The 22,870-nt window shown below is 55.3% G+C and overlaps 11 protein-coding genes across 11 annotated transcripts; 6 read left to right on the top strand and 5 right to left on the bottom strand.

Annotated features, from left to right (window-relative positions):
• Positions 1-276: 276 nt before the first annotated feature.
• Positions 277-1,278, top strand: M409DRAFT_28483 (uncharacterized protein; the record flags this gene model as incomplete). The annotated part of the gene is made up of 1 exon (XM_033809058.1): positions 277-1,278. The coding sequence occupies one exon, from the start codon at positions 277-279 to the stop codon at positions 1,276-1,278; it is 1,002 nt and encodes a 333-aa protein (XP_033662044.1).
• A 583-nt stretch (positions 1,279-1,861) lies between these two features.
• M409DRAFT_28484 (uncharacterized protein) lies at positions 1,862-3,511 on the bottom strand (the record flags this gene model as incomplete). The annotated part of the gene is made up of 4 exons (XM_033809059.1): positions 1,862-2,183; positions 2,238-2,686; positions 2,957-3,038; positions 3,228-3,511. 4 exons carry the CDS (start codon positions 3,509-3,511, stop codon positions 1,862-1,864), a joined length of 1,137 nt encoding a protein of 378 aa, XP_033662045.1.
• A 925-nt stretch (positions 3,512-4,436) lies between these two features.
• On the top strand, positions 4,437-6,797 carry M409DRAFT_69994 (uncharacterized protein; the record flags this gene model as incomplete). The annotated part of the gene is made up of 1 exon (XM_033818526.1): positions 4,437-6,797. One exon carries the CDS (start codon positions 4,437-4,439, stop codon positions 6,795-6,797), a length of 2,361 nt encoding a protein of 786 aa, XP_033662046.1.
• A 360-nt stretch (positions 6,798-7,157) lies between these two features.
• On the bottom strand, positions 7,158-8,632 carry M409DRAFT_69995 (uncharacterized protein; the record flags this gene model as incomplete). Its single annotated transcript, XM_033818527.1, has 4 exons — positions 7,158-7,667; positions 7,723-8,156; positions 8,223-8,351; positions 8,425-8,632. 4 exons carry the CDS (start codon positions 8,630-8,632, stop codon positions 7,158-7,160), a joined length of 1,281 nt encoding a protein of 426 aa, XP_033662047.1.
• A 1,198-nt stretch (positions 8,633-9,830) lies between these two features.
• On the top strand, positions 9,831-13,745 carry M409DRAFT_28487 (uncharacterized protein; the record flags this gene model as incomplete). Its single annotated transcript, XM_033809060.1, has 1 exon — positions 9,831-13,745. The coding sequence occupies one exon, from the start codon at positions 9,831-9,833 to the stop codon at positions 13,743-13,745; it is 3,915 nt and encodes a 1,304-aa protein (XP_033662048.1).
• A 407-nt stretch (positions 13,746-14,152) lies between these two features.
• On the bottom strand, positions 14,153-14,918 carry M409DRAFT_28488 (uncharacterized protein; the record flags this gene model as incomplete). Its single annotated transcript, XM_033809061.1, has 2 exons — positions 14,153-14,835; positions 14,891-14,918. The coding sequence occupies 2 exons, from the start codon at positions 14,916-14,918 to the stop codon at positions 14,153-14,155; spliced, it is 711 nt and encodes a 236-aa protein (XP_033662049.1).
• A 202-nt stretch (positions 14,919-15,120) lies between these two features.
• On the bottom strand, positions 15,121-15,679 carry M409DRAFT_69997 (uncharacterized protein; the record flags this gene model as incomplete). The annotated part of the gene is made up of 2 exons (XM_033818528.1): positions 15,121-15,588; positions 15,638-15,679. 2 exons carry the CDS (start codon positions 15,677-15,679, stop codon positions 15,121-15,123), a joined length of 510 nt encoding a protein of 169 aa, XP_033662050.1.
• A 316-nt stretch (positions 15,680-15,995) lies between these two features.
• M409DRAFT_59420 (uncharacterized protein) lies at positions 15,996-17,177 on the top strand (the record flags this gene model as incomplete). The annotated part of the gene is made up of 2 exons (XM_033814185.1): positions 15,996-16,920; positions 16,969-17,177. The coding sequence occupies 2 exons, from the start codon at positions 15,996-15,998 to the stop codon at positions 17,175-17,177; spliced, it is 1,134 nt and encodes a 377-aa protein (XP_033662051.1).
• Positions 17,178-17,513: 336 nt separating this feature from the next.
• M409DRAFT_69998 (uncharacterized protein) lies at positions 17,514-19,109 on the top strand (the record flags this gene model as incomplete). The annotated part of the gene is made up of 3 exons (XM_033818529.1): positions 17,514-17,619; positions 17,790-18,822; positions 18,905-19,109. The coding sequence occupies 3 exons, from the start codon at positions 17,514-17,516 to the stop codon at positions 19,107-19,109; spliced, it is 1,344 nt and encodes a 447-aa protein (XP_033662052.1).
• Positions 19,110-19,431: 322 nt separating this feature from the next.
• Positions 19,432-20,669, bottom strand: M409DRAFT_28491 (uncharacterized protein; the record flags this gene model as incomplete). The annotated part of the gene is made up of 2 exons (XM_033809062.1): positions 19,432-19,633; positions 19,690-20,669. 2 exons carry the CDS (start codon positions 20,667-20,669, stop codon positions 19,432-19,434), a joined length of 1,182 nt encoding a protein of 393 aa, XP_033662053.1.
• A 1,164-nt stretch (positions 20,670-21,833) lies between these two features.
• Positions 21,834-22,765, top strand: M409DRAFT_28492 (uncharacterized protein; the record flags this gene model as incomplete). Its single annotated transcript, XM_033809063.1, has 2 exons — positions 21,834-22,273; positions 22,327-22,765. 2 exons carry the CDS (start codon positions 21,834-21,836, stop codon positions 22,763-22,765), a joined length of 879 nt encoding a protein of 292 aa, XP_033662054.1.
• Positions 22,766-22,870: the final 105 nt, after the last annotated feature.

Here is a 22,870-nt window from a genome sequence, read left to right on the forward strand (position 1 = left end):
AACGACCCCCTGCGTAGCTCAAGGATCGGCCTCGGTACAATTCAGGCTGAATCGGCCAACACCTCGTATTCACAGAAAACCTGCATCAGCATCATCATCAGACCAACATGGAATAGCAAAACAAGACACCATCTGCCGCGGGATTGATCGAACGTAATCTAGGACCGCGTGGGAAGCAAGGACGAGATCTTGAAATCGAGGACGTAGAGCCGGAAGAAAACATCCAGGACTCCATTCTCCTCCACCCGAACCGATCCAACTTGAAGTCAAGAAAAGATGCCCGACTTCTCCCAACAATCCTACTGGGACACACGCTTCGCCGCGGACCAAACGCCCTTCGACTGGCTTCTGCCGGCACAAGCACTATGTACCATCGCGCGGGACATGATGGACGACGAGGCGGCGCTGGAGAACGCCGAGATCTTACACATCGGATGCGGGACGTCGGATTCGAGCGTGCTGAGGACGTTGGTGCGTGATCCGGAGCAGGTGCATAATGTGGATTATTCGGAGAGTGGGGTGGAGGCGGGGGAGGAGAGGGAGAGGGAGGTGCTGAGGACGGAGGGGAGGGAGGTGAAAGTGAAAGGTGGCGAGGGCGAGGGGGCGGAGTTACTTGGGGATGGGGAAGACGAAAAGAAACACGACAGCGCCTCCTTCCAAGAAATCATCAAACCGCCTCCCTCCCGCACAATGCGCTGGTCGTGTATGGACCTCCTCTCCCTGCAATCCACCCTCGGCCTCCTCCACCACCAACTCACCCCCTCCCCGACCCGCCCAAAAGGAAAACTCTACGACCTCATCCTCGACAAATCCACCTCGGACTCCATCTCCTGCGGGCAGGACATCCCCCTCCCCTTACCCTACTCCCTCAGCATCAATGGATGGACGCGCCGCCTCCAAGGCAGCGGCACCTCCACCACCGGCTCCGTCCACCCTCTGCACCTCCTCGCCGTCCACCTCGCCGCCCTCACAACCCCGCGCACCGCCCGCTGGATCGCAATCTCCTACTCGGAAGACCGCTTCCCCTTCCTGCCCCCTTTCCCGCAGAGCCACGGCGCGGGGATGCTCGACGACGGGGTGATCAAGGCGGGGTTTCCGCATCCGTATCAGCTGTGGGAGTTGGAGAGGAAGGAGCGCGTGGAGGTGGGGAAGGGCGAGGAGGAGGAGACGTTGAGTGAGCGGAGGAAGAGGTTGAGTATGCCTGGGTATGTGCATCGGCCTAGGGTGAGTCATTGGGTTTATGTGTTGAGGAGGACGAAGGCGGTGGTTATTGATTGAGTGGTGGGCCGGGACTGAGAGGAGGGAATGGGCTGAGGTCTGCGTTCTCCTCAAGGAGGTCTTTGTGGGCTGAGATCGCTCGAGGTCGAAATGCCTCCCAGAGCCACGACGATGAGATTCAAGGCTCGCCGGCGTTATGCACAGGCACTGGAAGCGTCACGGCATATGCTGGAGGCTTGAGGACGTCTATGAGCACGCTTGAGTTCCGGCGACCTTGAAAACGAGGCCGAGAAACGTCCCGAATCCGCGAGAGCTGGGCAGAACCCCGGGCCCAAGGATGGAGTATGTCCACAATGATGACGGTGATGCCAGCTGGGGAGTTGAGATATGTGCGAAGAAGCACACAAGCGGTGTACTATGCAACGGAACAGGAAGTGAAAATTGATAATTCTGTCAGACTTCTTTCATTACTTTCGCAAACGTGCACGTGTATTCGTGCCGTCAAAGGGGGTATTCTGCATGCGAACTCAAGAAACAAGACGTACACCACATCCGCTGGGGCCGTGACAATGTCTATGCTGCCGACAGAGTCAAGCCCCATCCTTCCGAAACACTTGCTTTTGTTCATCACTTCGTCAAATCCTCACTCAGAGGTAGTGTCGGCCGTACCACCGTTTTCCATGCCATCGCCATTCGTCTCGCTCGTTCTTGCTTTCTTTCGTGAAGGACCCTCGGTCTGTAATTCCGCGATTCTTCTCTCCAGTTCGGCGACCTTCATCTGTGCCTCCTGTTCGCTTGCTTCGAGTTGCGTAACCCGACCCTTGAACAGATCATTGATGACCTCCAGCTCGCTCACGCGTGTTCGGAGTACCTGGTTGGCCTGAGACAGTGCTTCGTAGCCTTGGGGTGGGTCCATGTTGTGCGATGATGTTCCATTGAGAGGACTGGGAGCTGGACTTGGGTTTCTGTCGGACTGAATGTTAGCATTTGGGCAGGAGAGACTATCTTCTTCTACGAACCGTAATGAGAAGGCCGGTAAGCTAGGACTGGCGAACGTGTCCGAGGGTAGCGTGACAGTGTCGAAGATGTGCGGCGGCGCGTGGTTTTGATTCAGACTCGGTGTGTTGCTACGTGACCCTTGTGCAGGCGAGGGTCCTCTCTGCGGCGGCTCTCCAGCATATCCTGGCGGCAGACCGTGCTGGTGAGCGTGGAGACCGACATCTGGATGAGCCGCTGGGTATCCATTCGGCGCTTGTATCATGCCATCTTGCCCTCCTTGGCTGTCTCTCTTCTTCGTCTGTGAAGTCTTCACCCGATTCCGACTCTTGATTACATCCGTCTTGAGGCTGATTGGCCGAGGGCGTCCGTGGAGCTTGAGGAACAGACCGCACGCATTGCACAAGACCGATCCCGACTCGTCTCTTCTCCAAAGCGGGGTCGTCGAGGTTTTGCAGTTTGCACAGGTTGGCTATTGGGAACGAGTCAGTTGGTCGATCATATTATCGCAGGTGTTGAATCGTGTATGCGGCAGAAGATCGCAGACAATCCATGTGGTGATGTTGGAAGTGGGCTATGATGATGGAGATCGCTGCTGTTGACTTCTTCTGTGGGAGAGAGTATATGGATGTCGCACTGACGGATGGTATCGCGGACTGCTATCGATATCGGCAACGCGGGAAGCTTGCGATCGGTGGTGCATGGAAATTCGGGACGGGCTTGGTGGAGGAATGCAACTTACCGGCTGTGCGTTGCCTCCCGCCGTGGCAGGATACTGCGAGGCCATGGGACCCGAGGAGTTGTTGGGAGTCGAGGAGCGAGTACTGTGCAGGCACCAATGTCAGTCCCAAGTACTGATGTGATCAGGTGCGGGCAGGTGATTTGGCCGAGATAGATAAGCTCTTTATCGGCTAGCTCGCATGCAAGGATGCAGCAGCTGATTTTGGGGGTGGTCGCGAAAGGGAGATGCGATCAGGCATTCACTTGAAAGCGAGTGGTATGTTCAGACTGACCTGTCACCACTGTTGCTCGCGGGCTTCACTGTCGCTGCCGGAGCATTGGCTGCGAGCGATGCCAAAGCTGTCAATCCTGTCCCCGAAGCGTTCGACTCCGCTGTGCTGCTGAAGGATTGCTGGTGATAATAGTCGTCGTTGTGGCTTTGGCCGAGACTGTGATTCTGGGCGAAGTTGTTCTCGTGGTGGTGGGCAGTGTTGGATGATCTCGAAGGTGGATCGGCGAAGACGGATGGAGGTCGCTGGAAGGCTTGAGGCGCGTTTGGGACGGCGTATTGAAGCATTGAGAGGGCGAAGGACGTGTGTCAACGCGTCAATCTTGATGGTCGATGTGGTGGAGGAGTTTGGTGAATTTGTGAATCGCGGAGATCGGCTTCGTTTCGTTATCAGGACAGGACACGGGGACAGAAGGCAGTGGGTTCGATTAGCATTAGCAAGAAGGCTATCAGTGCCGTAGTGAAACAGAAAGCGCTATCAGAAGAAGCAGAAGCAGCAGGCAGAACAATAATCACGGCGTAGCATTGGAGGAGCCGTGTCGAACAAAAACATGAACCGAGATGGAAGGTCGCACTGATAAGGGGCAGATTGATAACGGCGGCTGGCATGGATCTTCCTGGCATGCGGTGACGCCTTCTAGCCGCGCATCGTCCCGTCGCCTTGTCTGTGAGATTGCGCAATATTCCCATCCACGAGGACAGCCACTCGCAACACCACGGCGCGTCGGACGCGATCAACGCTGACATCCAGAAAAGTGCATGAAGCTGTCGGCATCGACGGCTTGGTTGAAAAAACGTCACCAAGGTGAGAGCCGGCATCTCCCTGCTTCGAGCCCCTGGAATCGCGGGGCGGATGACCTTTCCACAAACACCTTGTCTAGCTCGCCCGAGGATAAACGCAGCTGCAGTGAATTGTTTTTGTAGGAACTGATTCACACGCTCGTCAATGTTGAACAGCATTGAACGATTGCCATATCGCGCTTTCAACTATTGCATTAATGAAATTGGCAGCGTGTTGCTGGTACAGTAAATTGACTTCTCCTTGAACACGAGCCACGCCCGTCGATCGCCGCTCCACACCAACGGTCCGCCCGCAGAGCCTCATCGCGTCGCCCGCCCGGCACTTGTTGGCATCCCAGGCAAGCAGCTTCCTCCCAAGCCACAAGCTGTCCGTCGGAGCTCATGCCACCCCTCGACTTCACAATTCACAGACATGCCCGGCAAGAGGCCTGCAACGTCGGGCTATGCTCGAATAGCTCAGGCAGAGGAGGAAGAGGAAGAGCAGCCCTACTCCGACAATGAGGACCCCTTCGTCGACCCCTCGAATGCGATTTCGTCCCCAGGCGCCGAATATGCCCCCATCCAGCCCAGAAGACGGGATGACATGCGCATGCCCAGCGGAAACAGCACTCCACGCAGACCGGGACGCCGACACCGAGCCAACAGTGGAGTTGACATCAAAGCGATTAATGCGCGGTTAGAAAGATGGGCAGATGAGATCAAGGAGCGGTTCAAGAGGAGAAAAGTCAAGGGAAAGAGCTCGGAAGAGGAACAGCTGGAGATTCATCATTCAGTCTTCCAAGCGCCCGACTGGATACGGCCGGCCACCAAGGAGACGCTCGACGCCGAGTATGACGACAGCGCACAACGCATGTCCAAGATCGAGTTCGACGACCTGGTGCAATCTGTGCGGACAGCTATCGAACTTGGACTACATCCTAAACTCATCTCACAAGGCAGCAGTGGCTCTTACTTTGCGCGCAATAGTGGCGGCAAGGTCATAGGGGTGTTTAAGCCCAAGGACGAGGAGCCGTACGCCAGCAAGAACCCCAAATGGACAAAATGGATACACCGGAACTTGTTTCCATTCGCATTTGGACGGGCCATGTTGATACCAAACCTGAGCTACGTCTCAGAAGCAGCGGCCTACGTGCTAGACTGCCAACTACGGACCAATATGGTACCGTACACGGACGTGGTGGGTTTGAGCAGCAAGAGCTTTCATTACGACTGGATGGATCGGAGAGCATACTACAGGAAAGGGAGAGCATTCCCTGAGAAGCTTGGATCGTTTCAAGTGTTCTTGAAGGGGTTCAAAGGGGCGACTGAGTTCTTCCGCGAACATCCTTGGCCTGATCAAACCACAACCAGCTTCACAGACGCACCGGCCCGGAAGAGAAGGCGAAAGAGATGGGATGAGACATGCCGACCTACGAGCGCGGCTGGAAAGGACGGCTACGACAGCGATGAAGATGGAGAGCTGAGTTCAGGGCAACAAAGCAGAGGCGAGCAAGTATTCTGGTCAGAAGGGCTACAGCAGAGCTTCAGAGAGGAGCTGGAAAAGCTAGTGATATTGGATTATGTGATGCGAAATACCGATCGAGGGACGGATAACTGGATGATCAGGATAGACCGGGAGACACAGACAGCATCAATCGTCAGTGAGCCAGTGCAACTGAATGTGAATGGCGAGGACGATGAAGGCTACCACAGAAGAAATGAGAGCATGTCTGCGAGTCTCGCGGCGGATGGAAATCGGTCCAAGGAGACAGCTGTGCCGAAGATAGGAGCCATCGACAACAGCCTGTCATGGCCATGGAAACACCCTGATGCGTGGCGAAGCTATCCATTTGGGTGGCTGTTCTTGCCTGTCAACCTGATTGGGAGGCCTTTCTCGGAGAAGACTAGACGCCATTTCTTACCATTACTCACCTCGAAAGAGTGGTGGAGCGAGACCCAGGTCAAACTACGCAGGTGCTTCGAGATCGACGTTGACTTTCAGGAGCGAATGTTTGCACGGCAAATGGCAGTCATGAAAGGGCAGGCATGGAACGTGGTCGAGACTCTCAAAACACCCGATCACGGCCCTCTCGAGCTCACCAGACGAAACCGCGTCCACGTCTGGGATGATCTCGTCGACATCCCCGTCGCCGTGCCTCTCCCACGAGCCTCAGAAGAAATGCGCATCCGCGCCGCCGCGACCAACGCCGCCGAATCCCGACCCCTCGCCCTCGCCACCCCACCTCGCGGCATCGCCGAAGAAGTCGAAGAAATGGACATCACCGCCACAATCCCCTCCACCTCCGTCCCGAACGGCGACCTCCTCGGCATCACAGGCACCTCGCTCCCCAACGAAGCCAGCAAGAACCCCTTCAACCGCTCCCGCCAAAACTCCTCCCAAGACATCCACCACCCAACCATCCAGAACGCCATCAAAGAAAACCTCTCCCCACCCCCATCGAACACACAATCCCACGAACTCAAACTCTCCCCTGCGACGCTGCACTCGGAGAACCGCCGCCCGATCGCGCCGAGGAGTCGCACGGGCGGCGCGCGCTCGAGCTACGATATCCCACGGTCTAACGTGCTGTGGCAGGCGAGTCCGCAAACTCGAGGAGGGAGGAGGTTCAGTTTGAACTTCGCGCGGAGGAGTAGTGTCGCCGAGGCGCCGTTTGATGACGATGGCGATTTGGGCTATGCGGCGGCGGCGGATCGGGAGAGTAGTATGCGCAAGGTGATTGTGGAGAGGCTGGAGATGGTGAAGAGTAAGCCGCCGGTTTTTAGTTGGTGTTGATTGAATGGAAACTAAGCGGATTGGATGGGATGGAGTAGGTGGAGGGGAAGTCTGGTTATACGAAGTGTCTGATGGTGGCACGGATGCAAACATATTTTGAAAAGGTTCTTGTTTCTGTAGAAATGCTAGTATGATACCCTGTGCTGTGTCTATTCAGGCCTTGATCGTTCCTTTCGTATCCATTTCTCAACACAAGCTCGGTCCTGGATTTGATGTTTGAGTTTCATGCTTGACTTTCTTTCTCAGGAACAACCGCACCGTCTGTAATGACAAGTCGTAGACCTGCCACAGCGTCAAACTCTCCCTCGATTCATCGCATGCGCCAGTCCGTGGTTCGTGCCCGTGTCCGTCGTAACATCGTTACCAGAAACGGCTCAACACCTGCTGTGCCAACTCACCCACTCTGTGTCGCGCACTCAACGCCGTTGAGATCCACTCTCCCAATCCGCCGGCGCCGTTGGCCCGGCCAAAGTACAGCGCCAACACAGCAACGAGCACCGCGGCGCCGGTCCACCGGGCCGGCCGACGGTAGCGATATCCAAGCACTTGGATCCTTTCGCGCATGCGTTTGACGGCGTCCTGCCTGCGGATCTGCGCCGCTTGTTTCTGGAAGAGGTCTTCGCCGTACGAGAGGGTTTGTTGGGCGAAGGCGTCCGGGTCGCGGGTGGTTTTGAGGACGCTGTAGTTGCTCACTCGGCTCCAAGCGCGGTAGGGGAGGTGTTGTGGCGGGTGTTGGGTGAAGAGGGTGTGGGTTCTTGTGATTAGGCCTTCGATGTCCAGGGGTTTGGGAAGTTTCGCGAGGATTGAGTGGAGCATTTCGGGTTCGTCGTGGTCGATTTCCAACAATTCCTTCTTGCGAGACATGACGATCTGTTGGTGAGGCGGTGTCAGCTTGTACGACGTTGGGTATGAGGTTCAGACCCACCACTGCAAATAGGTAGACTGGCACAGCAGCTTCGCTGGCCAGCAAATAATCAAACAGACGCGCAATGTCTCCATATTCCTCAATGTCGTGTGCATACAGCGTCAAAGTTGCAGCAAGTGCGAAGAAAGGCGTCGGCTGTGTGGCACCTGATAGGTGTTGGTACAACTCCTTATCTGCGGCGTAGAGGATAGCTGGAAGCAGGTGAAGATGTGACTCGGCACCGGACAATGTCGGCAGCATGAAGTCCCTGATACGCAGCAGCGATAGCCGCGCGACAGCCGCCTCGGCGCCATCAGCTCCCAGGACAAGAAGCAGGACCTGGACGATATCGTGATAGCCCTGAAAATAGCACAGTATGGGGTGCTGTCGCAAGACCGACGTGATCAAGTCTGACAGCTCTGATTTGCGGCGGTCTAGACGCTGCTTCGATTCATCTGCATGATACACTTAGCTGGGGCTCTGTGCTAGGCAAAGAATGGCGACGTGTAGCAATCACTCACTCTCGGGGTAGTACACAAACGACCGATTGACATCGAGCTCGACTTGCTCCTCGTCTCTGTGCCGCTCCAACTTGGTCCAATCAGCCTGCTCTGACGAGTGATGCTCGTGACATCCCAGCAATATTGGCCCTAGATCCAAACGTGTATCAGCAACTTCGGCTGGGTGCATGAACGGAATCGGACAAGGAATGTTAGCTCATACATGCCGTGCGTCTGACCTCGTCTTCGATTAAACCGCCTTGGGAAGTTGCAAGATGCGCTAGAGTCTGGAGATCTCGATTGCGACAGGCAGCCAAGACTTTGGTGACCTTTTCCTTGTCGTCTGGCGAAAGAGGACCCTTTTGCCACGAGGAGTTGACAGGCGAAACTATGCCGTGAGCGGGCTCAGGGTCTGATACAGCTCGCTCCATCTCGTTCTTCTCGCTTTCAGTCGTGATTTGTGGTGTGGTGTCGCCATTGTTGGCATCTGGCTGCTCCACCTGGTTGGTCTCCGCTGGCGCCATGTGGTTTGGGGATGCGCATCTTGCGAGTGCAGTGAACGGAGACGGTGATCGTGTGGTCGTTATTGTTGGAGGCTGCCCGCAGTCTCCTGTGCGCCACGTCAGTGCAGGCTCGGTTCCAGCGCCGTGGATGCCGATGATGCAGATGCAGCTGGGAGTGAAGACGTGAAGTCAGGGATGTCGCGCTCAGACGATGAGCCCCACTTTTCCCTGAACTCTGCTGCCCGTCGCCGTCGACCTCACCTCTTGGAACAACGGCGGCTCGACTGGGCAGCCAGCAACTTGTCCAGGCAATTCAATTTCGACGCAAGAGGCAGATGCACAACTTCACCATCTGGCATTGGTTGACGACCGCTCCATTATCGCAGTGACCAGAGCTCGATCGCGGTTGGACGTATGCGGCCGCCTGTGCACCCTTGTCCCGCTCGACGCTACAGAGTGGAGTGACACATCACATTCTGCTTCTTCTGCTGCTGCTGTCCGCTCAACCACGCCTCGCGCGCCTCGCAGCCGTCAGCACTCGCCTGTGCGCTTCGGTGAGACATTGCAACGCCTTGGATGTGGGTGCTGCGCCGATCTGCTCAAGCATTTGTCGCTCCTCCGGCAATCCGGGTTGTTGGAACGAGGCCACCTGCACTCGCTCGCTGCCAGACGCGTCCTGCAAGGGCGTCGCCTGTTGCGCAGTCTATCTGAGACCATTAGATTGCTGGCAGGGCAGAATTCTGGAATTTCCAGCCAATGGTAATTACAGCTGCTCGCCATTTTCTCCTCACCTCGATCAAACATTCATTAATGTACATTGACTGCGGCTAACTTTGCAGGGGTAGCAGGATACACCAACGTCCAACCTTTCCCGGCGTTGGTATGCCCTCGTAAAGCGCTTCCAAGGCTGCGAGTGTGAACGTGTGATTGTTCACATTATAGCCCACCCCGCCACGCCCGGTCGCTCACACAGCAAGCATTGTGCCGTCCTCAATCCGGCACAGGGCTGTCAGTTTCACTGCTCCACTCAGCTGTCAGTCTCCGTATAGAAGAAGGGCTTCGGTCATTGTACCCGAGCTATTCATCGTTTACATTCATCTTCCTCCCGCCAAGGCATGGTCCCATGATGGCATCTTCGACGACTGCGGCTCTCAGCCAGCTCAATGCAACCACTTGGGGCATCTACACCAGAACGATCGTCCGAAGCCCAGTCATCCGGTGGATCCTACACGCACAGATTCGAGACGCGAGATCAAATGACGCTGTGTTTGTTGGAGAAGACTATTTGGAGGTCAAAGAGGTCGGGAATAACGGTCATCTGCAACATATCGCAGTCAAATCGGACTTTGACGCTCGCATCATCGCCGCCGCGGTATTCAACACAAACGATGACGACGATGAGGCCAACTTTCTGGCGCAGATCAAGCAGGAAATCAGCCAGGATGGCATGAACACCAGCCTGGGACCTCCTCAGTTGGTAGTGTTGACATTGGACTCGGGCAACCTCGTCTTCGTAGCTTTGCGACCTGATGAGGACGGTGCATGGCGCTTTGCGCAGTGCATCGTACCATTGCCTCAGTACGAGCGTAGACTCTTCCAACCAGGCCAACACTTGGCAATCGATCCCTCGTCTCGAGCCATAGCTGTCGCTGCAAGGGAGAGCCAGATCGTGCTTTACGGTACAAAGTCTATGGAACAACTCAGATATGAGCTCAAAAATCAACCATCAGACTTCTGCCCCATATCCTCGACACGACCATTCAAGATCGAGGGCGTCATTCAACATGTGGAATTTCTACAGCCACCATCCACCAGTTCAGACCATGTCATACTTCTCTTGATCATAATCTGCCAAGGCCGGACGAAAGCTGCAGTGGTGGATTGGAATCAATCACTGGGCCCGCGACAGGCTCAGCTCCACCCATTCCAGGTGATCGATGAGTCTGAGGGCATCCCAAGTCTGCTGATCCCGCTCCGAGATGCTGCATTCTTTCTTGTCACGAACGACAAGATTACACTCTACAAAGACATATTGTCTGGATCTGTCACGTCTGCGAAATGGGCATTGCCCCAAGACCCTGCACAGCATCCCGGTCTTTCCTCGTACTCGCCAATCTGGGCCAACTGGGTGAAGCCTCGTCGAAGCAAAGCGGCGTTACAAGACAAGGATGGCATGTACCTTGCGAGAGAAGATGGCTTGGTGATCTGGATTGATATCAAGGTCGGCTCAAAATCAACATTCAACATGAGTCGCGCGGGTGACCTGGAATGCCATGTTGGAACCGCCTTTGCGTCAATTGGAGATGAAGGTGGGCCAGACATCCTGGCCATTGCGGGCGAAACGTCGACAGGGAGGACAGTCCAAATTGGTCCATTCTTCACCACCCGGATGACTGAGGTCATGAGCCGTGAAGAGGCCATGAAGTTTCAAAAGATTGAGATCATATCCAATTGGGCGTCTGCGACAGGCATGATTTCTGCCAAGACTGTGCACGCCAACCGCCACCACTCTGCGCACACTGACAATGTGCTGGTCACGTCCGGGCGACAGCCATACGGAACGGTTACGGAGGTTCGAAGAGGTCTGGAGGGCAGAGTATCTGCGCGAGTACCTTTTGAACCGTTAAGGAGTGTCACCGACCTGTGGGCCATCCCAGACCGATCAATGGGCTTTGCAGTCACTGTGCTGTCGTCACCAATGGGTACAAGACTTTTACGGATCGACGGCGATGGCGAAAACGTTGTCGAAATTGAGAGCTTGACGGCTTTCGACCTGGACAAGCCAACAATCACGGCTGGACACATTGCTAGTGGGCAGCTGGTTCAAGTCACTGAGCATGGGTTTTGCGTGACGGATGACATACAGGGCAACTTCGAAAACACAAAAATTATGCTGTGCGAAGGTGATTCGAAGATTGCTGCCGCTGCAATTGTCTACGAGATCAACACTCTCGTCACGGCGGAAGAAGATGGAGGCAAATTCCAGGTACGCTGCTACAGCGTAAGTTCCGACAACGAGCCAGACATTCAGCTGCAAGCTTCTGTATTCGTCCCGTCAAAGATTCTAGGCATTGCAGCTATGGGGGCTGGTGATGATCTTCTGGTCGCGGCATCTACTGCCGAAGGCGCTGTGACTGCCATCTTCTTCGGCAAAGACTCGCCCCCAAGAACATTCACGCAAGCACTGCCACAATTTCCTGAGACTACTGATACACCCAGCGTGTGCGATCATGTCGCTCTTCTTCAAGCCGGCATTGGCGACGAGGAATCACCAGACTTCCTGGTTGCGTGCGGCTTGAGAGATGGACGAATCGTCACCTTTGTCATTGACTTCGAGTCGACCCAACCTCTCGTCCCAAAAGATGTTATTACATTCAGAGACAGCACAGTCAAGCTAGTGCCACTCAACACCAAAAACGCTGTATATGCTTTGAACGGCACCGACATCTGCCTGCTCTCCTGGGATGGCACCACGGTCTCGCTTGAGAACATCTGGATTGCAGACAAAGCCTATCCAGAGATGGCGCAACCATCGGCCGTCGCCTGTGCTCAAACGCCAATGGCTATGTGGCTTTCGTCTAGCATGCTTGCTGACTCACTTGCAATAGCTTCGGAAGAGGAGTTGTTCTTTGCTGCCGTGCAACCATTGACCACGAACGTGCCGCGACAGATCTCCGTCGAAGGCACGCCCAACCGTCTAATACATGCCGAATCCCTCCGCAACATCGTCTGTTCATCGCTCTATGCAGGCGTGCGGACTTTCCCCTCGTCGAAACCCCACACCTCTCGCGAAGAACGGCGGCAACTATGGCCCGTTATCAACTTCATCCCAAGCAACAGGAGCGAAGAGGTTTCCTACCAGCACCACATGCAGCCTGGAGATCGAGTGAATGCGCTACTTGAATGGTCCTACAAGGCCCGTCAGAGCAGTAAAACGTACTCATTCATCCTGGTCGGAGGCAAAAACAGGCGGCGCAGTGGGCAGATCCAGGGACGAGTGACGTTCCTTCAGCTGGTCCTCCGGAACTGGAGAGTCGAGAGCGTCTCACAAAGATATACGCTGGAATTTCCCGCTGAAGTGTATGCCTTGGCTCGGTTGGACGACGCAACGATTGTGGTATGTGCTGGAGAGCTGGTCTACAGCTACACGTATCGAGAGGAGCAAAGTGAGTGGCAATGCGTGCGAACGTCTGGCGCGCAGGACGGAGTCAGATTGGCCAGTCCTGGAGTCTATGCCACTGTCGAGAGCGGGGATGACTCTTCAAGTGTGGCCATTTCCACAGCCAGCGACTCACTCGTCGTACTCAACGGCCCTTCCGGCGAGATCGAGGCCATGGGGCCGCATGCCCAAGACCTGCTCTGCCACCATGTCATCACAGGCGATTCCACGAGAAGACTCGCACTGGTATCGACAAAGCACGCGGAAATCTCAGGCCTATCGTGGTCACCCATCGGAAATCGCAACCAATCCGCCCAACTCCAATTCACCGCCCAGCTGCGCCACTCTCTCACTCGTCTAGTCCAATCGACGCCTCCACCCCGCAAAGGCTCGCCTCCTGAAGGGATTATGCACGACAGAATCATCGGCTGCGCCACAGACGGCGCCCTCGTCGGCATCGTGCTCATCGACAGCAGTCTCTGGAGACGACTCTCATGGCTCCAACGCCTGATAGAATGGAGTCCCGTCCTCTCACCCCACGCCCAACAAACACCCCTCTACGACCGCACCGGTAACGAAAGCGGCATCGCCTACCCCGAACGAGGAATGCCAATCGGATTGACAGCCCATCAAACCAATAACCTCGTCCCCCTACAAGCTCGAAACCGCAAAGAAAACGACCTGCACATCGACGGCGATGTCTTGAGCCGGGTTCTGGAGAGCAGATATGGGATTCAGGAAGTGAGGAATGTGATGACCGTGCTGGCGTCGGAGACGGAGCATGCGGTGGGGAAGTGGATGATGGAGCATTTGGATGAGGAAATGGAGGCGCTGGAGGAGGTTGTGGGGGTTGTGAGGGGGTTGGATGGGTGGGTTTCGTGAGGTGCTAGTGGAGGGGATTGGATTAGAATGGAATGAGATGTGGGCGGTGAAAATGGGACGTGGTAGATACCCAGGATTGGAAGGCTGGATCGGCTGTGAAGACGAGCGATGAAGGGTACGATGGGGTTGTGATGAGCATGGGCATGAGCATGACGGCCAAAATGGGACATGAGAGTATCCTATAGATAAGACATACTTTCCTCGAGGCATTTGATACCAATTCTGCAACAGGCAAGTGACATACTGTGTTGAGCAGGCTGCCTGTCGGCGTGTTGCAACTCTTGAAAACGACATTAGTGAATCATGCTGTCCTTCTTTGCTCTCTTGGGACTTGGATATCACACACCCGTCGTCGACAAATGCAGGCTTCCTCCTCAAACCTTTGCCCATCAGTCTGGCCCACTCAATCAATCCGCCCACAAAGCCCCCGTCAACTTCCGCCACCACCCACTCGACCTCTCCCTACTACTACTCCGACTCCTCACCCCGCCTAGCAGAGCTCTCTCCTCATCATCCCCCTCCCTCTCCAAAGGATACCGCACCTCCAAAATCTCCTGCAACAACTCACTCGCCGGTCGGGTGTACTGCGAAGAATACGAAAACTCATGCAGTCTGCAGATGGCCGCGGTGGGGTTGGCCTTGTAGACGAAGGGTTCGGGCCTGGGGCCTGGGGCATCATCGGGGTCGGTCACAGGGCTCTGGACGAGGTCGCTGCTATATTTTGAGCTGGGACTTGAGGAATGTTTCGCATTGGACTGTGCTCGTGATGCGGCGGCTGATGACGACTCGCGCTGGGGGTCGTGTTCGTGGTCTGCTTTGAGGATCTCGGCTTCGGCGTAGAGATCTGGGCGTAGCTCCATGTTGATGGTAGTGCTAGTGGCCGGTGGAGGATTGGATGTGACGGGCTTCTTCTTCGCGAGTGATGTCGTAGGTGGACTGGTAGGTTTGATGTAGGATTCGAGGTGGCGGAAGACTTTGAGAGGCAAGTGCGATGTTTCTTGGAGAAAGCGGTTGCGCATGTGAAAAGGAAGTTCGATCCTGGCTTCACGGTTGTTGTTGCGTTTATTGACGGGTGAGTTCTTGCCATGCGCTGCTGATTCGTATTAGGCAGGCGCGACTCGCATGTTTAACGTTATTTCACTCACCGACTATGTGCCCGTTGTCTTGCGACATGTTTGGCGTCGACCTCTTGGTTGATGTTCATGGCCCCACCGGCGGATCAAGCCCCAACGCCAGGGTTGGAAGTTGTCGCCTTCTGAATCGCTGTTTGCCCGACAAACGCAGCTTGTGTGCGCTGTACGTCACAACAATTGCCTGCATGGCTGCTGGTCGTGCTTGATATCTTCGTTCATGTTTTACGGCCCGGAAGTTCCACTCACGGCACCCTCTTGACTTTGCTGATCATGTCTCCCAGCAGATCTACCATCGCCTGCTTCTCACTCTCCTTCTTTGCGCGCTCTTCTTCCATCTGCCGTAACTCAACTTCCAATTCGCGCATCCTCTTCTCCTGATCCGCCTCGTTCACTCCAATACCAGGCAGCGACTTGATGACAATCTCGATCTGCTGCTCCTTCAACACCAACTCTTGGGCCATCTCATGCATCGCGGCGTTGAACTTGTCTGCCGAGTCTGGCGCTGTAGGACTATCATCTTGGGCATTGGCTTGACCTGCAGCCGGTGTTTGCTGAGAGGCCGCTCCGTCTCCATTCGCAGCAGGCGCAACGCCGTTTGCTGTGGGCTCGGACTGTGAGGCTTGCGGTGCCTGACTGGGCTGGTCTGGAAACTCGCCGTAGGGGTGTTTGTTGTAGACGTAGTTCAGCGATGCGTACATCTGACTGAGCAGCTGGCATATTGTTAGCACTGGCGCAAGGCTGGTATGAAGCAAAGCGTACGTCGTCTACAAAGTCCTGCAGCTGGGTCAATCGGTCCGCCATGTTTTTGTCGTGTTGAGAGTGATTGGCAGTGTACAGGAAACAGAAGAACTATACGCGATGGGCAATCACATGTCAAAGTAGATGCTAGCGCATGTTATTGTTGACGGAGAGGAAGGCACGCACATGAAGACAGGAAGCTGTGACAAGGATCGGAGCGGGGCCCGGTGCGCGCACGACCCTTCTTCAACTTCGACGCGCGCGGCCAATGTTCGGGCTTTGTCTGCTCCACTGCAACGCATCGACACAGTGCTGGCCGACATCAACGGAGCTCGACTGCTCCAAAGTGCCCGATTATGCGTAGGGCACTGCATTGCCCATGCTTCACAGCCATGCCGTCTTACGCCAATGCGTGAGAGCCGTCTCTCCCCGAGCCATCCCTATACCGAACACGCGACAATTCCTTCCTCCATCAGCGCCATGTCTGGTCCAGCAGCGTACACGCTCCTGGTTCTCGAGGCTGCTAGGAACGGGTTTCAATACCGTCCGAAAGAGCAAGTCCAAGGCATCCAAGAAAGCGGCCAAGAAGCAGCCAACATCCTCTCCTACGAGAGCACGGTCTGATCCCAGAGGGCCTGGAAAGACCGCAACACAGGCGAGAAACAGTGTACGTGAAGCGACACAGGAAAAGAGTTCAACACCCGAGGACATTCCCCTGCCATCAACAGCCCTAGCTTCCCAAGATCACGACGATCTATGTTCATTTCGTCAACGGAGTACCAAGAACGGCGTGAATAAGCAATCCACATACTACATCGGCACAGAGTACGAATACACAGTAGCAAAATCTCTCAAAAAGTGGTACGGAATGCTCCTGGAACGACGTGGTGGCCCCAACGACGAAGGTGTGGATCTCGTTGGCAGCTGGAGGCCTCCAGGCAACTTGCGAGATTTCAAGGTCCTGGTGCAATGTAAAGTCAGCCGCCCAAACGCTGCGATTGCTCGTGAGCTGGAGGGCGCATGCTCTGGAGGACGACCGGATTGGCGAGGGGACGGTGTGCTGGCTATGCTGGCTTCTCCGAAAGCAGCAACGACTGGTATGTGGCAGACGATGCAACGCAGCCCAAGACCGATGTGTTTTGCGCAAGTCTCCAACAGGTGTCATGTCGTCGACTTCCGCTCCAATGACGCGGCCGACAAAGCTGGCCTAGACGAGTTGGAAAAGCACACCATTTACATACCCTCGAAACCCGCGAATGGAAAGACTGGGCGATCGAGACGTAGCACTGCGGTCTCAGCAAAGGGTGAGCCGTGGTGGACGCATATGAATTTTCAGCCGTAACGTGTTTTAGGTAGGATATCAGCAATCACGTCCATCATCATTAAGGGCCTAGTCTACGCCGTAGCCGTGCTCGCGGTCTCCACGATGCTCGGTATATGCTATCTCTTGTTTGCCAGCATTGCTTTGGGATTATGTATAGCATTCTCATCGAAACAATACTGTATGAAGAAGACTGGAGATGGGGAGTATGCGGGGTGGCATTGGATAACAAAGGACTGATTAAGGCCACGAGGGCTCTCCGAACCTCACCCACCGCCTTTCGCTATTCTTACTCCCCACGACAAACATTGCGACCGATGACTTGTTTACCGAAGCCTCTGCAGCTGCAGTACAACACAACGTCCATTCATGTTGTTCACGCCCTTCGAGACGATGCGTCCAATCACAAGCTATCGTGACTCAACCCACTAAATGTGGGGTGACTAACATGGTAACTTTCCTCATCTTTCCTTTACAAGACCTCACCTTTCTCAAGTATATGAGGCTTAGCCCGATCTCTTTCTCCTATCACCACGACCACCATACTTCGTTCTTCGAGCAGTATCAAACGCGGTAATGTCAGATCCATTGGCAACCGTGAATGCTGTTGATAAAATCGAATGCGGAAAAGATGCTGCGAAGCATTTCTCGTTTCCAGAGGGATATCGGAATCTGAATCATGGTACGTACAGAATGGTGCCTTTTACAGCAGAGCAAGAAGATGAGAATGGTGGCAATGCTACATGACGACTTATCGATTCATCAATTGCGAGAAACGACCTCGTTGAGCTCTCATCTCAACACTTCATCAATCATTATCAAAGCACCCCATCTCAACTAACATCCACCCAGGCTCCTTCGGCACCTTCCCCAAAGAACTCACCTCCACCCTCCGTCACTACCAAGACGAATGCGAAGCGCGCCCAGACTGGTTCATCCGCTACAAATACCCCCGTAGCAACGACTCCTCCCGCGCAGCCATCGCCAAACTGATCAACGCCCCCGTCGAAACCTGCGTCTTCGTCCCCAACGCCACGACAGGCGTCAACACGATCCTGAGGAATCTCGTCTATCAACCTGGCGATGTGATAATCTACTTTGCAACAATCTACGGCTCATGCCACAAGACGATCCAATACCTCACCGAAACAACCCCCCTCGAAGCAGTCCAGGTCGAATACACCTACCCTTGCTCCGACGCGACCCTCCTCTCCGCCTTCCAAAACACGATCCACAAAATCCAAACCGCCGGAAAACGCCCCCTCGCCGCCCTCTTCGACACCATCGTCTCCCTCCCGGGCGTCCGCGTCCCCTTCGAAGCCCTCACGACCCTCTGTCGCAAACACAGCATCTTTAGCATCCTCGACGCCGCGCATTGCATCGGCCAGATCCCGATAGACCTCAGCACTCTAGATCCGGATTTCTTCGTCTCGAACTGCCATAAATGGCTGCACGTCCCGCGGGGTTGCGCGGTGTTGTATGTTCCTGTTAGGAATCAACACTTGATGCGCTCGACACTACCGACGAGTCACGGCTTCGTGCCGCGGGAGGGGACCGCCCTCGTGAGCCCCCTCCCGCCGACGAGCAAGAGCGAATTCGTGAATAACTTCGAATTCGTGGGCACGGTCGATAATAGCCCTTATCTCTGCCTGCCCGCCGCGTTGGCGTGGCGGTCGAAAGTCGTGTATGGAGACCTTCGCGGCGAGGAGGCGATTATGCGGTATGGAGAGGATCTCGCCCTAAGAGGGGGCGATCTTGTCGCGGCAGCGTTGGGCACGGAGGTGATGCAGAATGCAGAGGGGACGTTGCGGGGGTGTCATTTTGCGAATGTGAGGTTGCCTGTTAGGGTTCAGAGCGAGGCTGCGGAGATGGTCAAGATCGCACAGTGAGTTTTTCCTCTTCTCTTTCTATTCCCCTCTCTTTTTGTGATGAGATGAGATGAGATGCTAACGAGTGGAATTTCGTAGATGGATCAGCCAGACGCTAGTCGATGAATACGACACGTTCATGGCGATTCTGGTGCATGGGAGCAAGTTGTGGGTGCGGCTGAGTGCGCAGGTATATTTGACGGAGGAGGATTTCGTTTGGGCGGGACGGGCGTTGAGGGAGGTCTGTGAGAGGGTGGGGAAGGGGGAGTGGAGGGGAGATGGGCATGGTAAGGCGAAGTTGTGATTTGGGATCGATTGAAGTGAGATATAGAGTTGAATGGGTGATGGGGATGTGGAGAATGTTGTGCAAGCATTATCAATTATCATTCCCAGTAGCTATGGCTGATCTGGGGACAGAAGCTATTTTCCACTTCCTTTTGCTGCCGTGATGTTTCTGCTCATCTCTTCTTAAGGTCCTTGTTCTGGTGAGTCCCTTGTGGCCTTGCATCAATCCCTCCATCGAAATCACACACTCCGCCGCCCGCCGTCATCTCATCCACCCATCAAAATATGTACACCCGCCCTCAGAACCTCACACAACCCGGCCGTCACATTCAGCACGCACTCTACTCATACCGATAACAGAACGGCCCCGCAAAAGTATCCATCAGATCACCAAACGTCGGGTCTTCAGCCACGAAGCCGAAGGGAAGTTGATCGCTGAGCTCCATCTCCGGGCAGTCGGGCGCAGCGCAGCCGAGGGTGTTGGTGCCGCGGATGATGTTTTGGCGGCGGTAGATGTCGAGGTTTTGCCAGATGGTCCAGACGCTGGAAAAATGATGTGTTAGTATGGTTGGGTTATGTGAAGGATAAGTGAGAGTTACTTATCGACCATGGCGTGGTGGAGGTAGAAGAGAGGGTCTGCGGGCGAGGAGTGAAAATCCATCATCGAGCCTCCGATCTGCCAGTGTCCGCCACCGTGGACACCGAACTTGTTCGTGTCGCTGTCGTAGCCTTGCATCAGGCCTTGGAAGTCCTCGATGTAGATCTGCTCGAGGATGAGGGTGGTGAGGTTGGTGTAGGTGTTGTAGTTCTTGGAGAAGAACGGGTTGATGTCGCGCTCCAGGCAACGTGGGTTGTATTCGAACGACGAGTTGACGTTGTTGGCGTTGGGGAGGTCAAGTGGGCCGAGATTGACGGTGTACTGGCTGAACGGACCTGTCTGCACGCACCCACCTCCCGTGCCTGGTGGGTAGGTGACATCTTGCTGTGCGAGCCAGGTGTCACTGCGACCAGAGACGTACTTGCCGTTGCTGCCCAAGCTGTATGCATCGCCTGTGAAGAGTGGGCTGTCTTGAGGAGCCTCCCAGTCCTCCGCCCAGTTCCAGTATGGCAAAACACCGGTGTAGCCGCAGAGGTCCTTGAGGTCTTGCTCGAGGTAATGCGCGAAGGCTCGGTGCCACGCCAGAAAGTCTGCGGTGTCGTGGATGTTCATGGTGTAGTTGATGTGGGTGGCGACATATTCGTCAAACCGCGACTTCACACCTGGGTAGTCGGGCGCTTCGACGTCGGTCATGCGCTGGGGTGGCAGCTTCTGCAGACAAACGACGGCGTCGGTGAAGCTCTTGCGCGTGGCCTGGGGGAGTGTTCGCCATTCCTTTCGCACGTCGGCATTGTCGTATGTGCATTGGGTGCTTGTCCTGGATCCAATGTTGGAGCGGATGGATTCGTCGGCGATGGTGGAGATGTTCTGGAAAGCCTTGCCGCTCGCGATATCTGCGGTGGTGTAGTCGTTGATGCTTGGAGCTTGAGCCGCGGTGAGAGTGGCAGCAGAGGCCAGGCCAGCGACCGTTGACAAGCGCATGATTAAGGTTAGAGGGTAACGAGCGAGAGTGAATGAAACGGGTGTAAACGAGTGATGAAGAAAGAAATGTTTCAACGCGAGCCCGGCCAAGTGAGACCTGCAGTGTTGTGCGTGGTCGAGCAGAAGAAGATGGGAGAAGGAAGAATTACCTTTTCGGCGGCGAGTCGTAGAACCGCATATGGACGTCGCCTAAGGGCAGTCCAAGTGGTCCTTCGGCGCAGTCGAGATGAGCGGACGGAAGGGCGGCAAGCATGTGGCAGGCTGGTCGGCCAACTGGTGGGCAGCGTGGCAAAGGCTTGTCTCCGCTCGCGGTGCAGTGAATGGACAGGCGGTGGTGATGGGCCACCAGGAGGCGCCAAGATGGCGTGAAAGGGAGCGGGAATGTCGCTGGGAAACGACGCCGCCGTTTGTGCGTCGTGCAGATTTCACGGACAGGATGCAAGGATTAATAGGCCAAGCTTTGCTATTTCGAAACCCATCACGTCGCACCGGCGGCCACGCAGGCTCGCCACGCAGGCTCGCCACGGGCTAGCGGGCGTGGAGAGGCGATCGCTTCTGGAATGCCATGTTTCGCATCGGGCAGAGGCTGGTGAGATGCTGTGCGGCACCAACGAGGCTTGACATTCTCGTCGTCGCCCATGGCAGACGTGGGACAGCGACACGGCACCACACGCCCATCACCCGCATCGGTAGCTTTCTGGACGTCAGTGGTAGAGCCGGCCGGCAAGGAGAGCACACGAGGAAGCGCTGTGCTCGCTTCACCCTCTCCTCCTGCGCCCGGGGATTAACCAAACGATGCCGCAAACGCAAGGTGGATACCAATAGGAGGCTACACGACTCGAGCAGACCCGGACCACGCCGATGTACGAACAACCAGCAGCGAGGTCAGGTTGGTATGGGAGGCAGAAGCAGAGAGATCGGGAGGTGAAGGTGTTGTTGACGACGAGGTGCTGTCGACGTGCGTTGCGGCTCTGCCATGGTGCCTGCCACCAGCGCCGTTTGCCCGCCGAGATCTGCGTCATGATGGAAAGTCTAAATCCCCAGGCCCGGTATTTTTGTTGCACGTGTTTCGAGCTGGCCATCGCCAATCCACCAGCACTGCCATGCTTCTCTGACACATTCATTACTGACTGCAGTTGCTCGTGACGATATCGCACACCCACTATGCGCTTATTTCTTTTACCGATTTCCACGCGACGGACCCTCATTTACTGCGAGCGCGTCCAGGAACAGCTGTCCGGCGCGAAACCACCGCTTCAGGAGCGTGTCATCAACAAGGCTTCGCAGACGTGGGCGACATGGGAAAAGGCGGAGAAAGGCTGGCAGAAGCAGGTCACGGTATATGGAAATTCGCTGTTCAAGCGGATACCGTACGAAGAGTGGGGTCTCAAATCGATACCGCCTGCCACGAAAAAGAGGATAGAGGACATCAACAATGGCAAGATCAAGTTCGAATGCTTGTATCCGGCCGCATTCATTGAGGAGCAAAAGGTGCCACAGATCTTGAAGGCACTGGCAACAGAACGCCAAGCTTTACATAGGAAGAATATGTGGACATCGATCGCGTGGATGCCAATCACTCTGCCTTTCACCCTCGTTCCAGTGTAAGATCTCAGCCTTATCCATTTTGCGATGATCCCTCTGATTTCTCTCGCAGTATCCCCAACCTTCCATTCTTCTACCTCGTCTTCCGCGCTTGGTCGCATTACAAGGCCCTCTACGGCTCCAAGCTGCTCGAGCACCTCACAACCAACAACCTTATTAAGACGACCGATTCCAAAGACATGGACGAGCTATACGCAGCAGGTCTTCTGCATCCGAAGCGTGAGGTAGCGAGAGATACCACTCGACCGACCGAAGATCAAATCCAACAAGTCGCCAAAGTGATAGAGGCACAAACGAACGGCGGCCAGGAAGACGTTATGCTGCTTCAGAGATGGAACGGCAAGCTGATAGCAGAAGGGTTCCATCTGCCCGAAATGGAGATTGAGATAGAGCGGGCAGTCGAGCAGGTGGAGAAGGCCATAAAATCGAAAGAGGAGCTAGAAAAGGAGAAAGCAGAGGTACTGCAAGCGGCCAAGTCGAAGACCTCTTGAAGAGCTTGGATAGATTATGCTTGATGTTGACGACTGTATAGAGGCTGGTCTACGAACCGCATGGCACGGCGCTTGGATATGAGAACTGTATAGAGAGCGCCGCGA

This window comes from Zasmidium cellare, assembly GCF_010093935.1.
Source record: "Zasmidium cellare ATCC 36951 unplaced genomic scaffold M409scaffold_43, whole genome shotgun sequence".
NCBI classification, from domain to species: Eukaryota; Fungi; Ascomycota; class Dothideomycetes; order Mycosphaerellales; family Mycosphaerellaceae; genus Zasmidium; species Zasmidium cellare.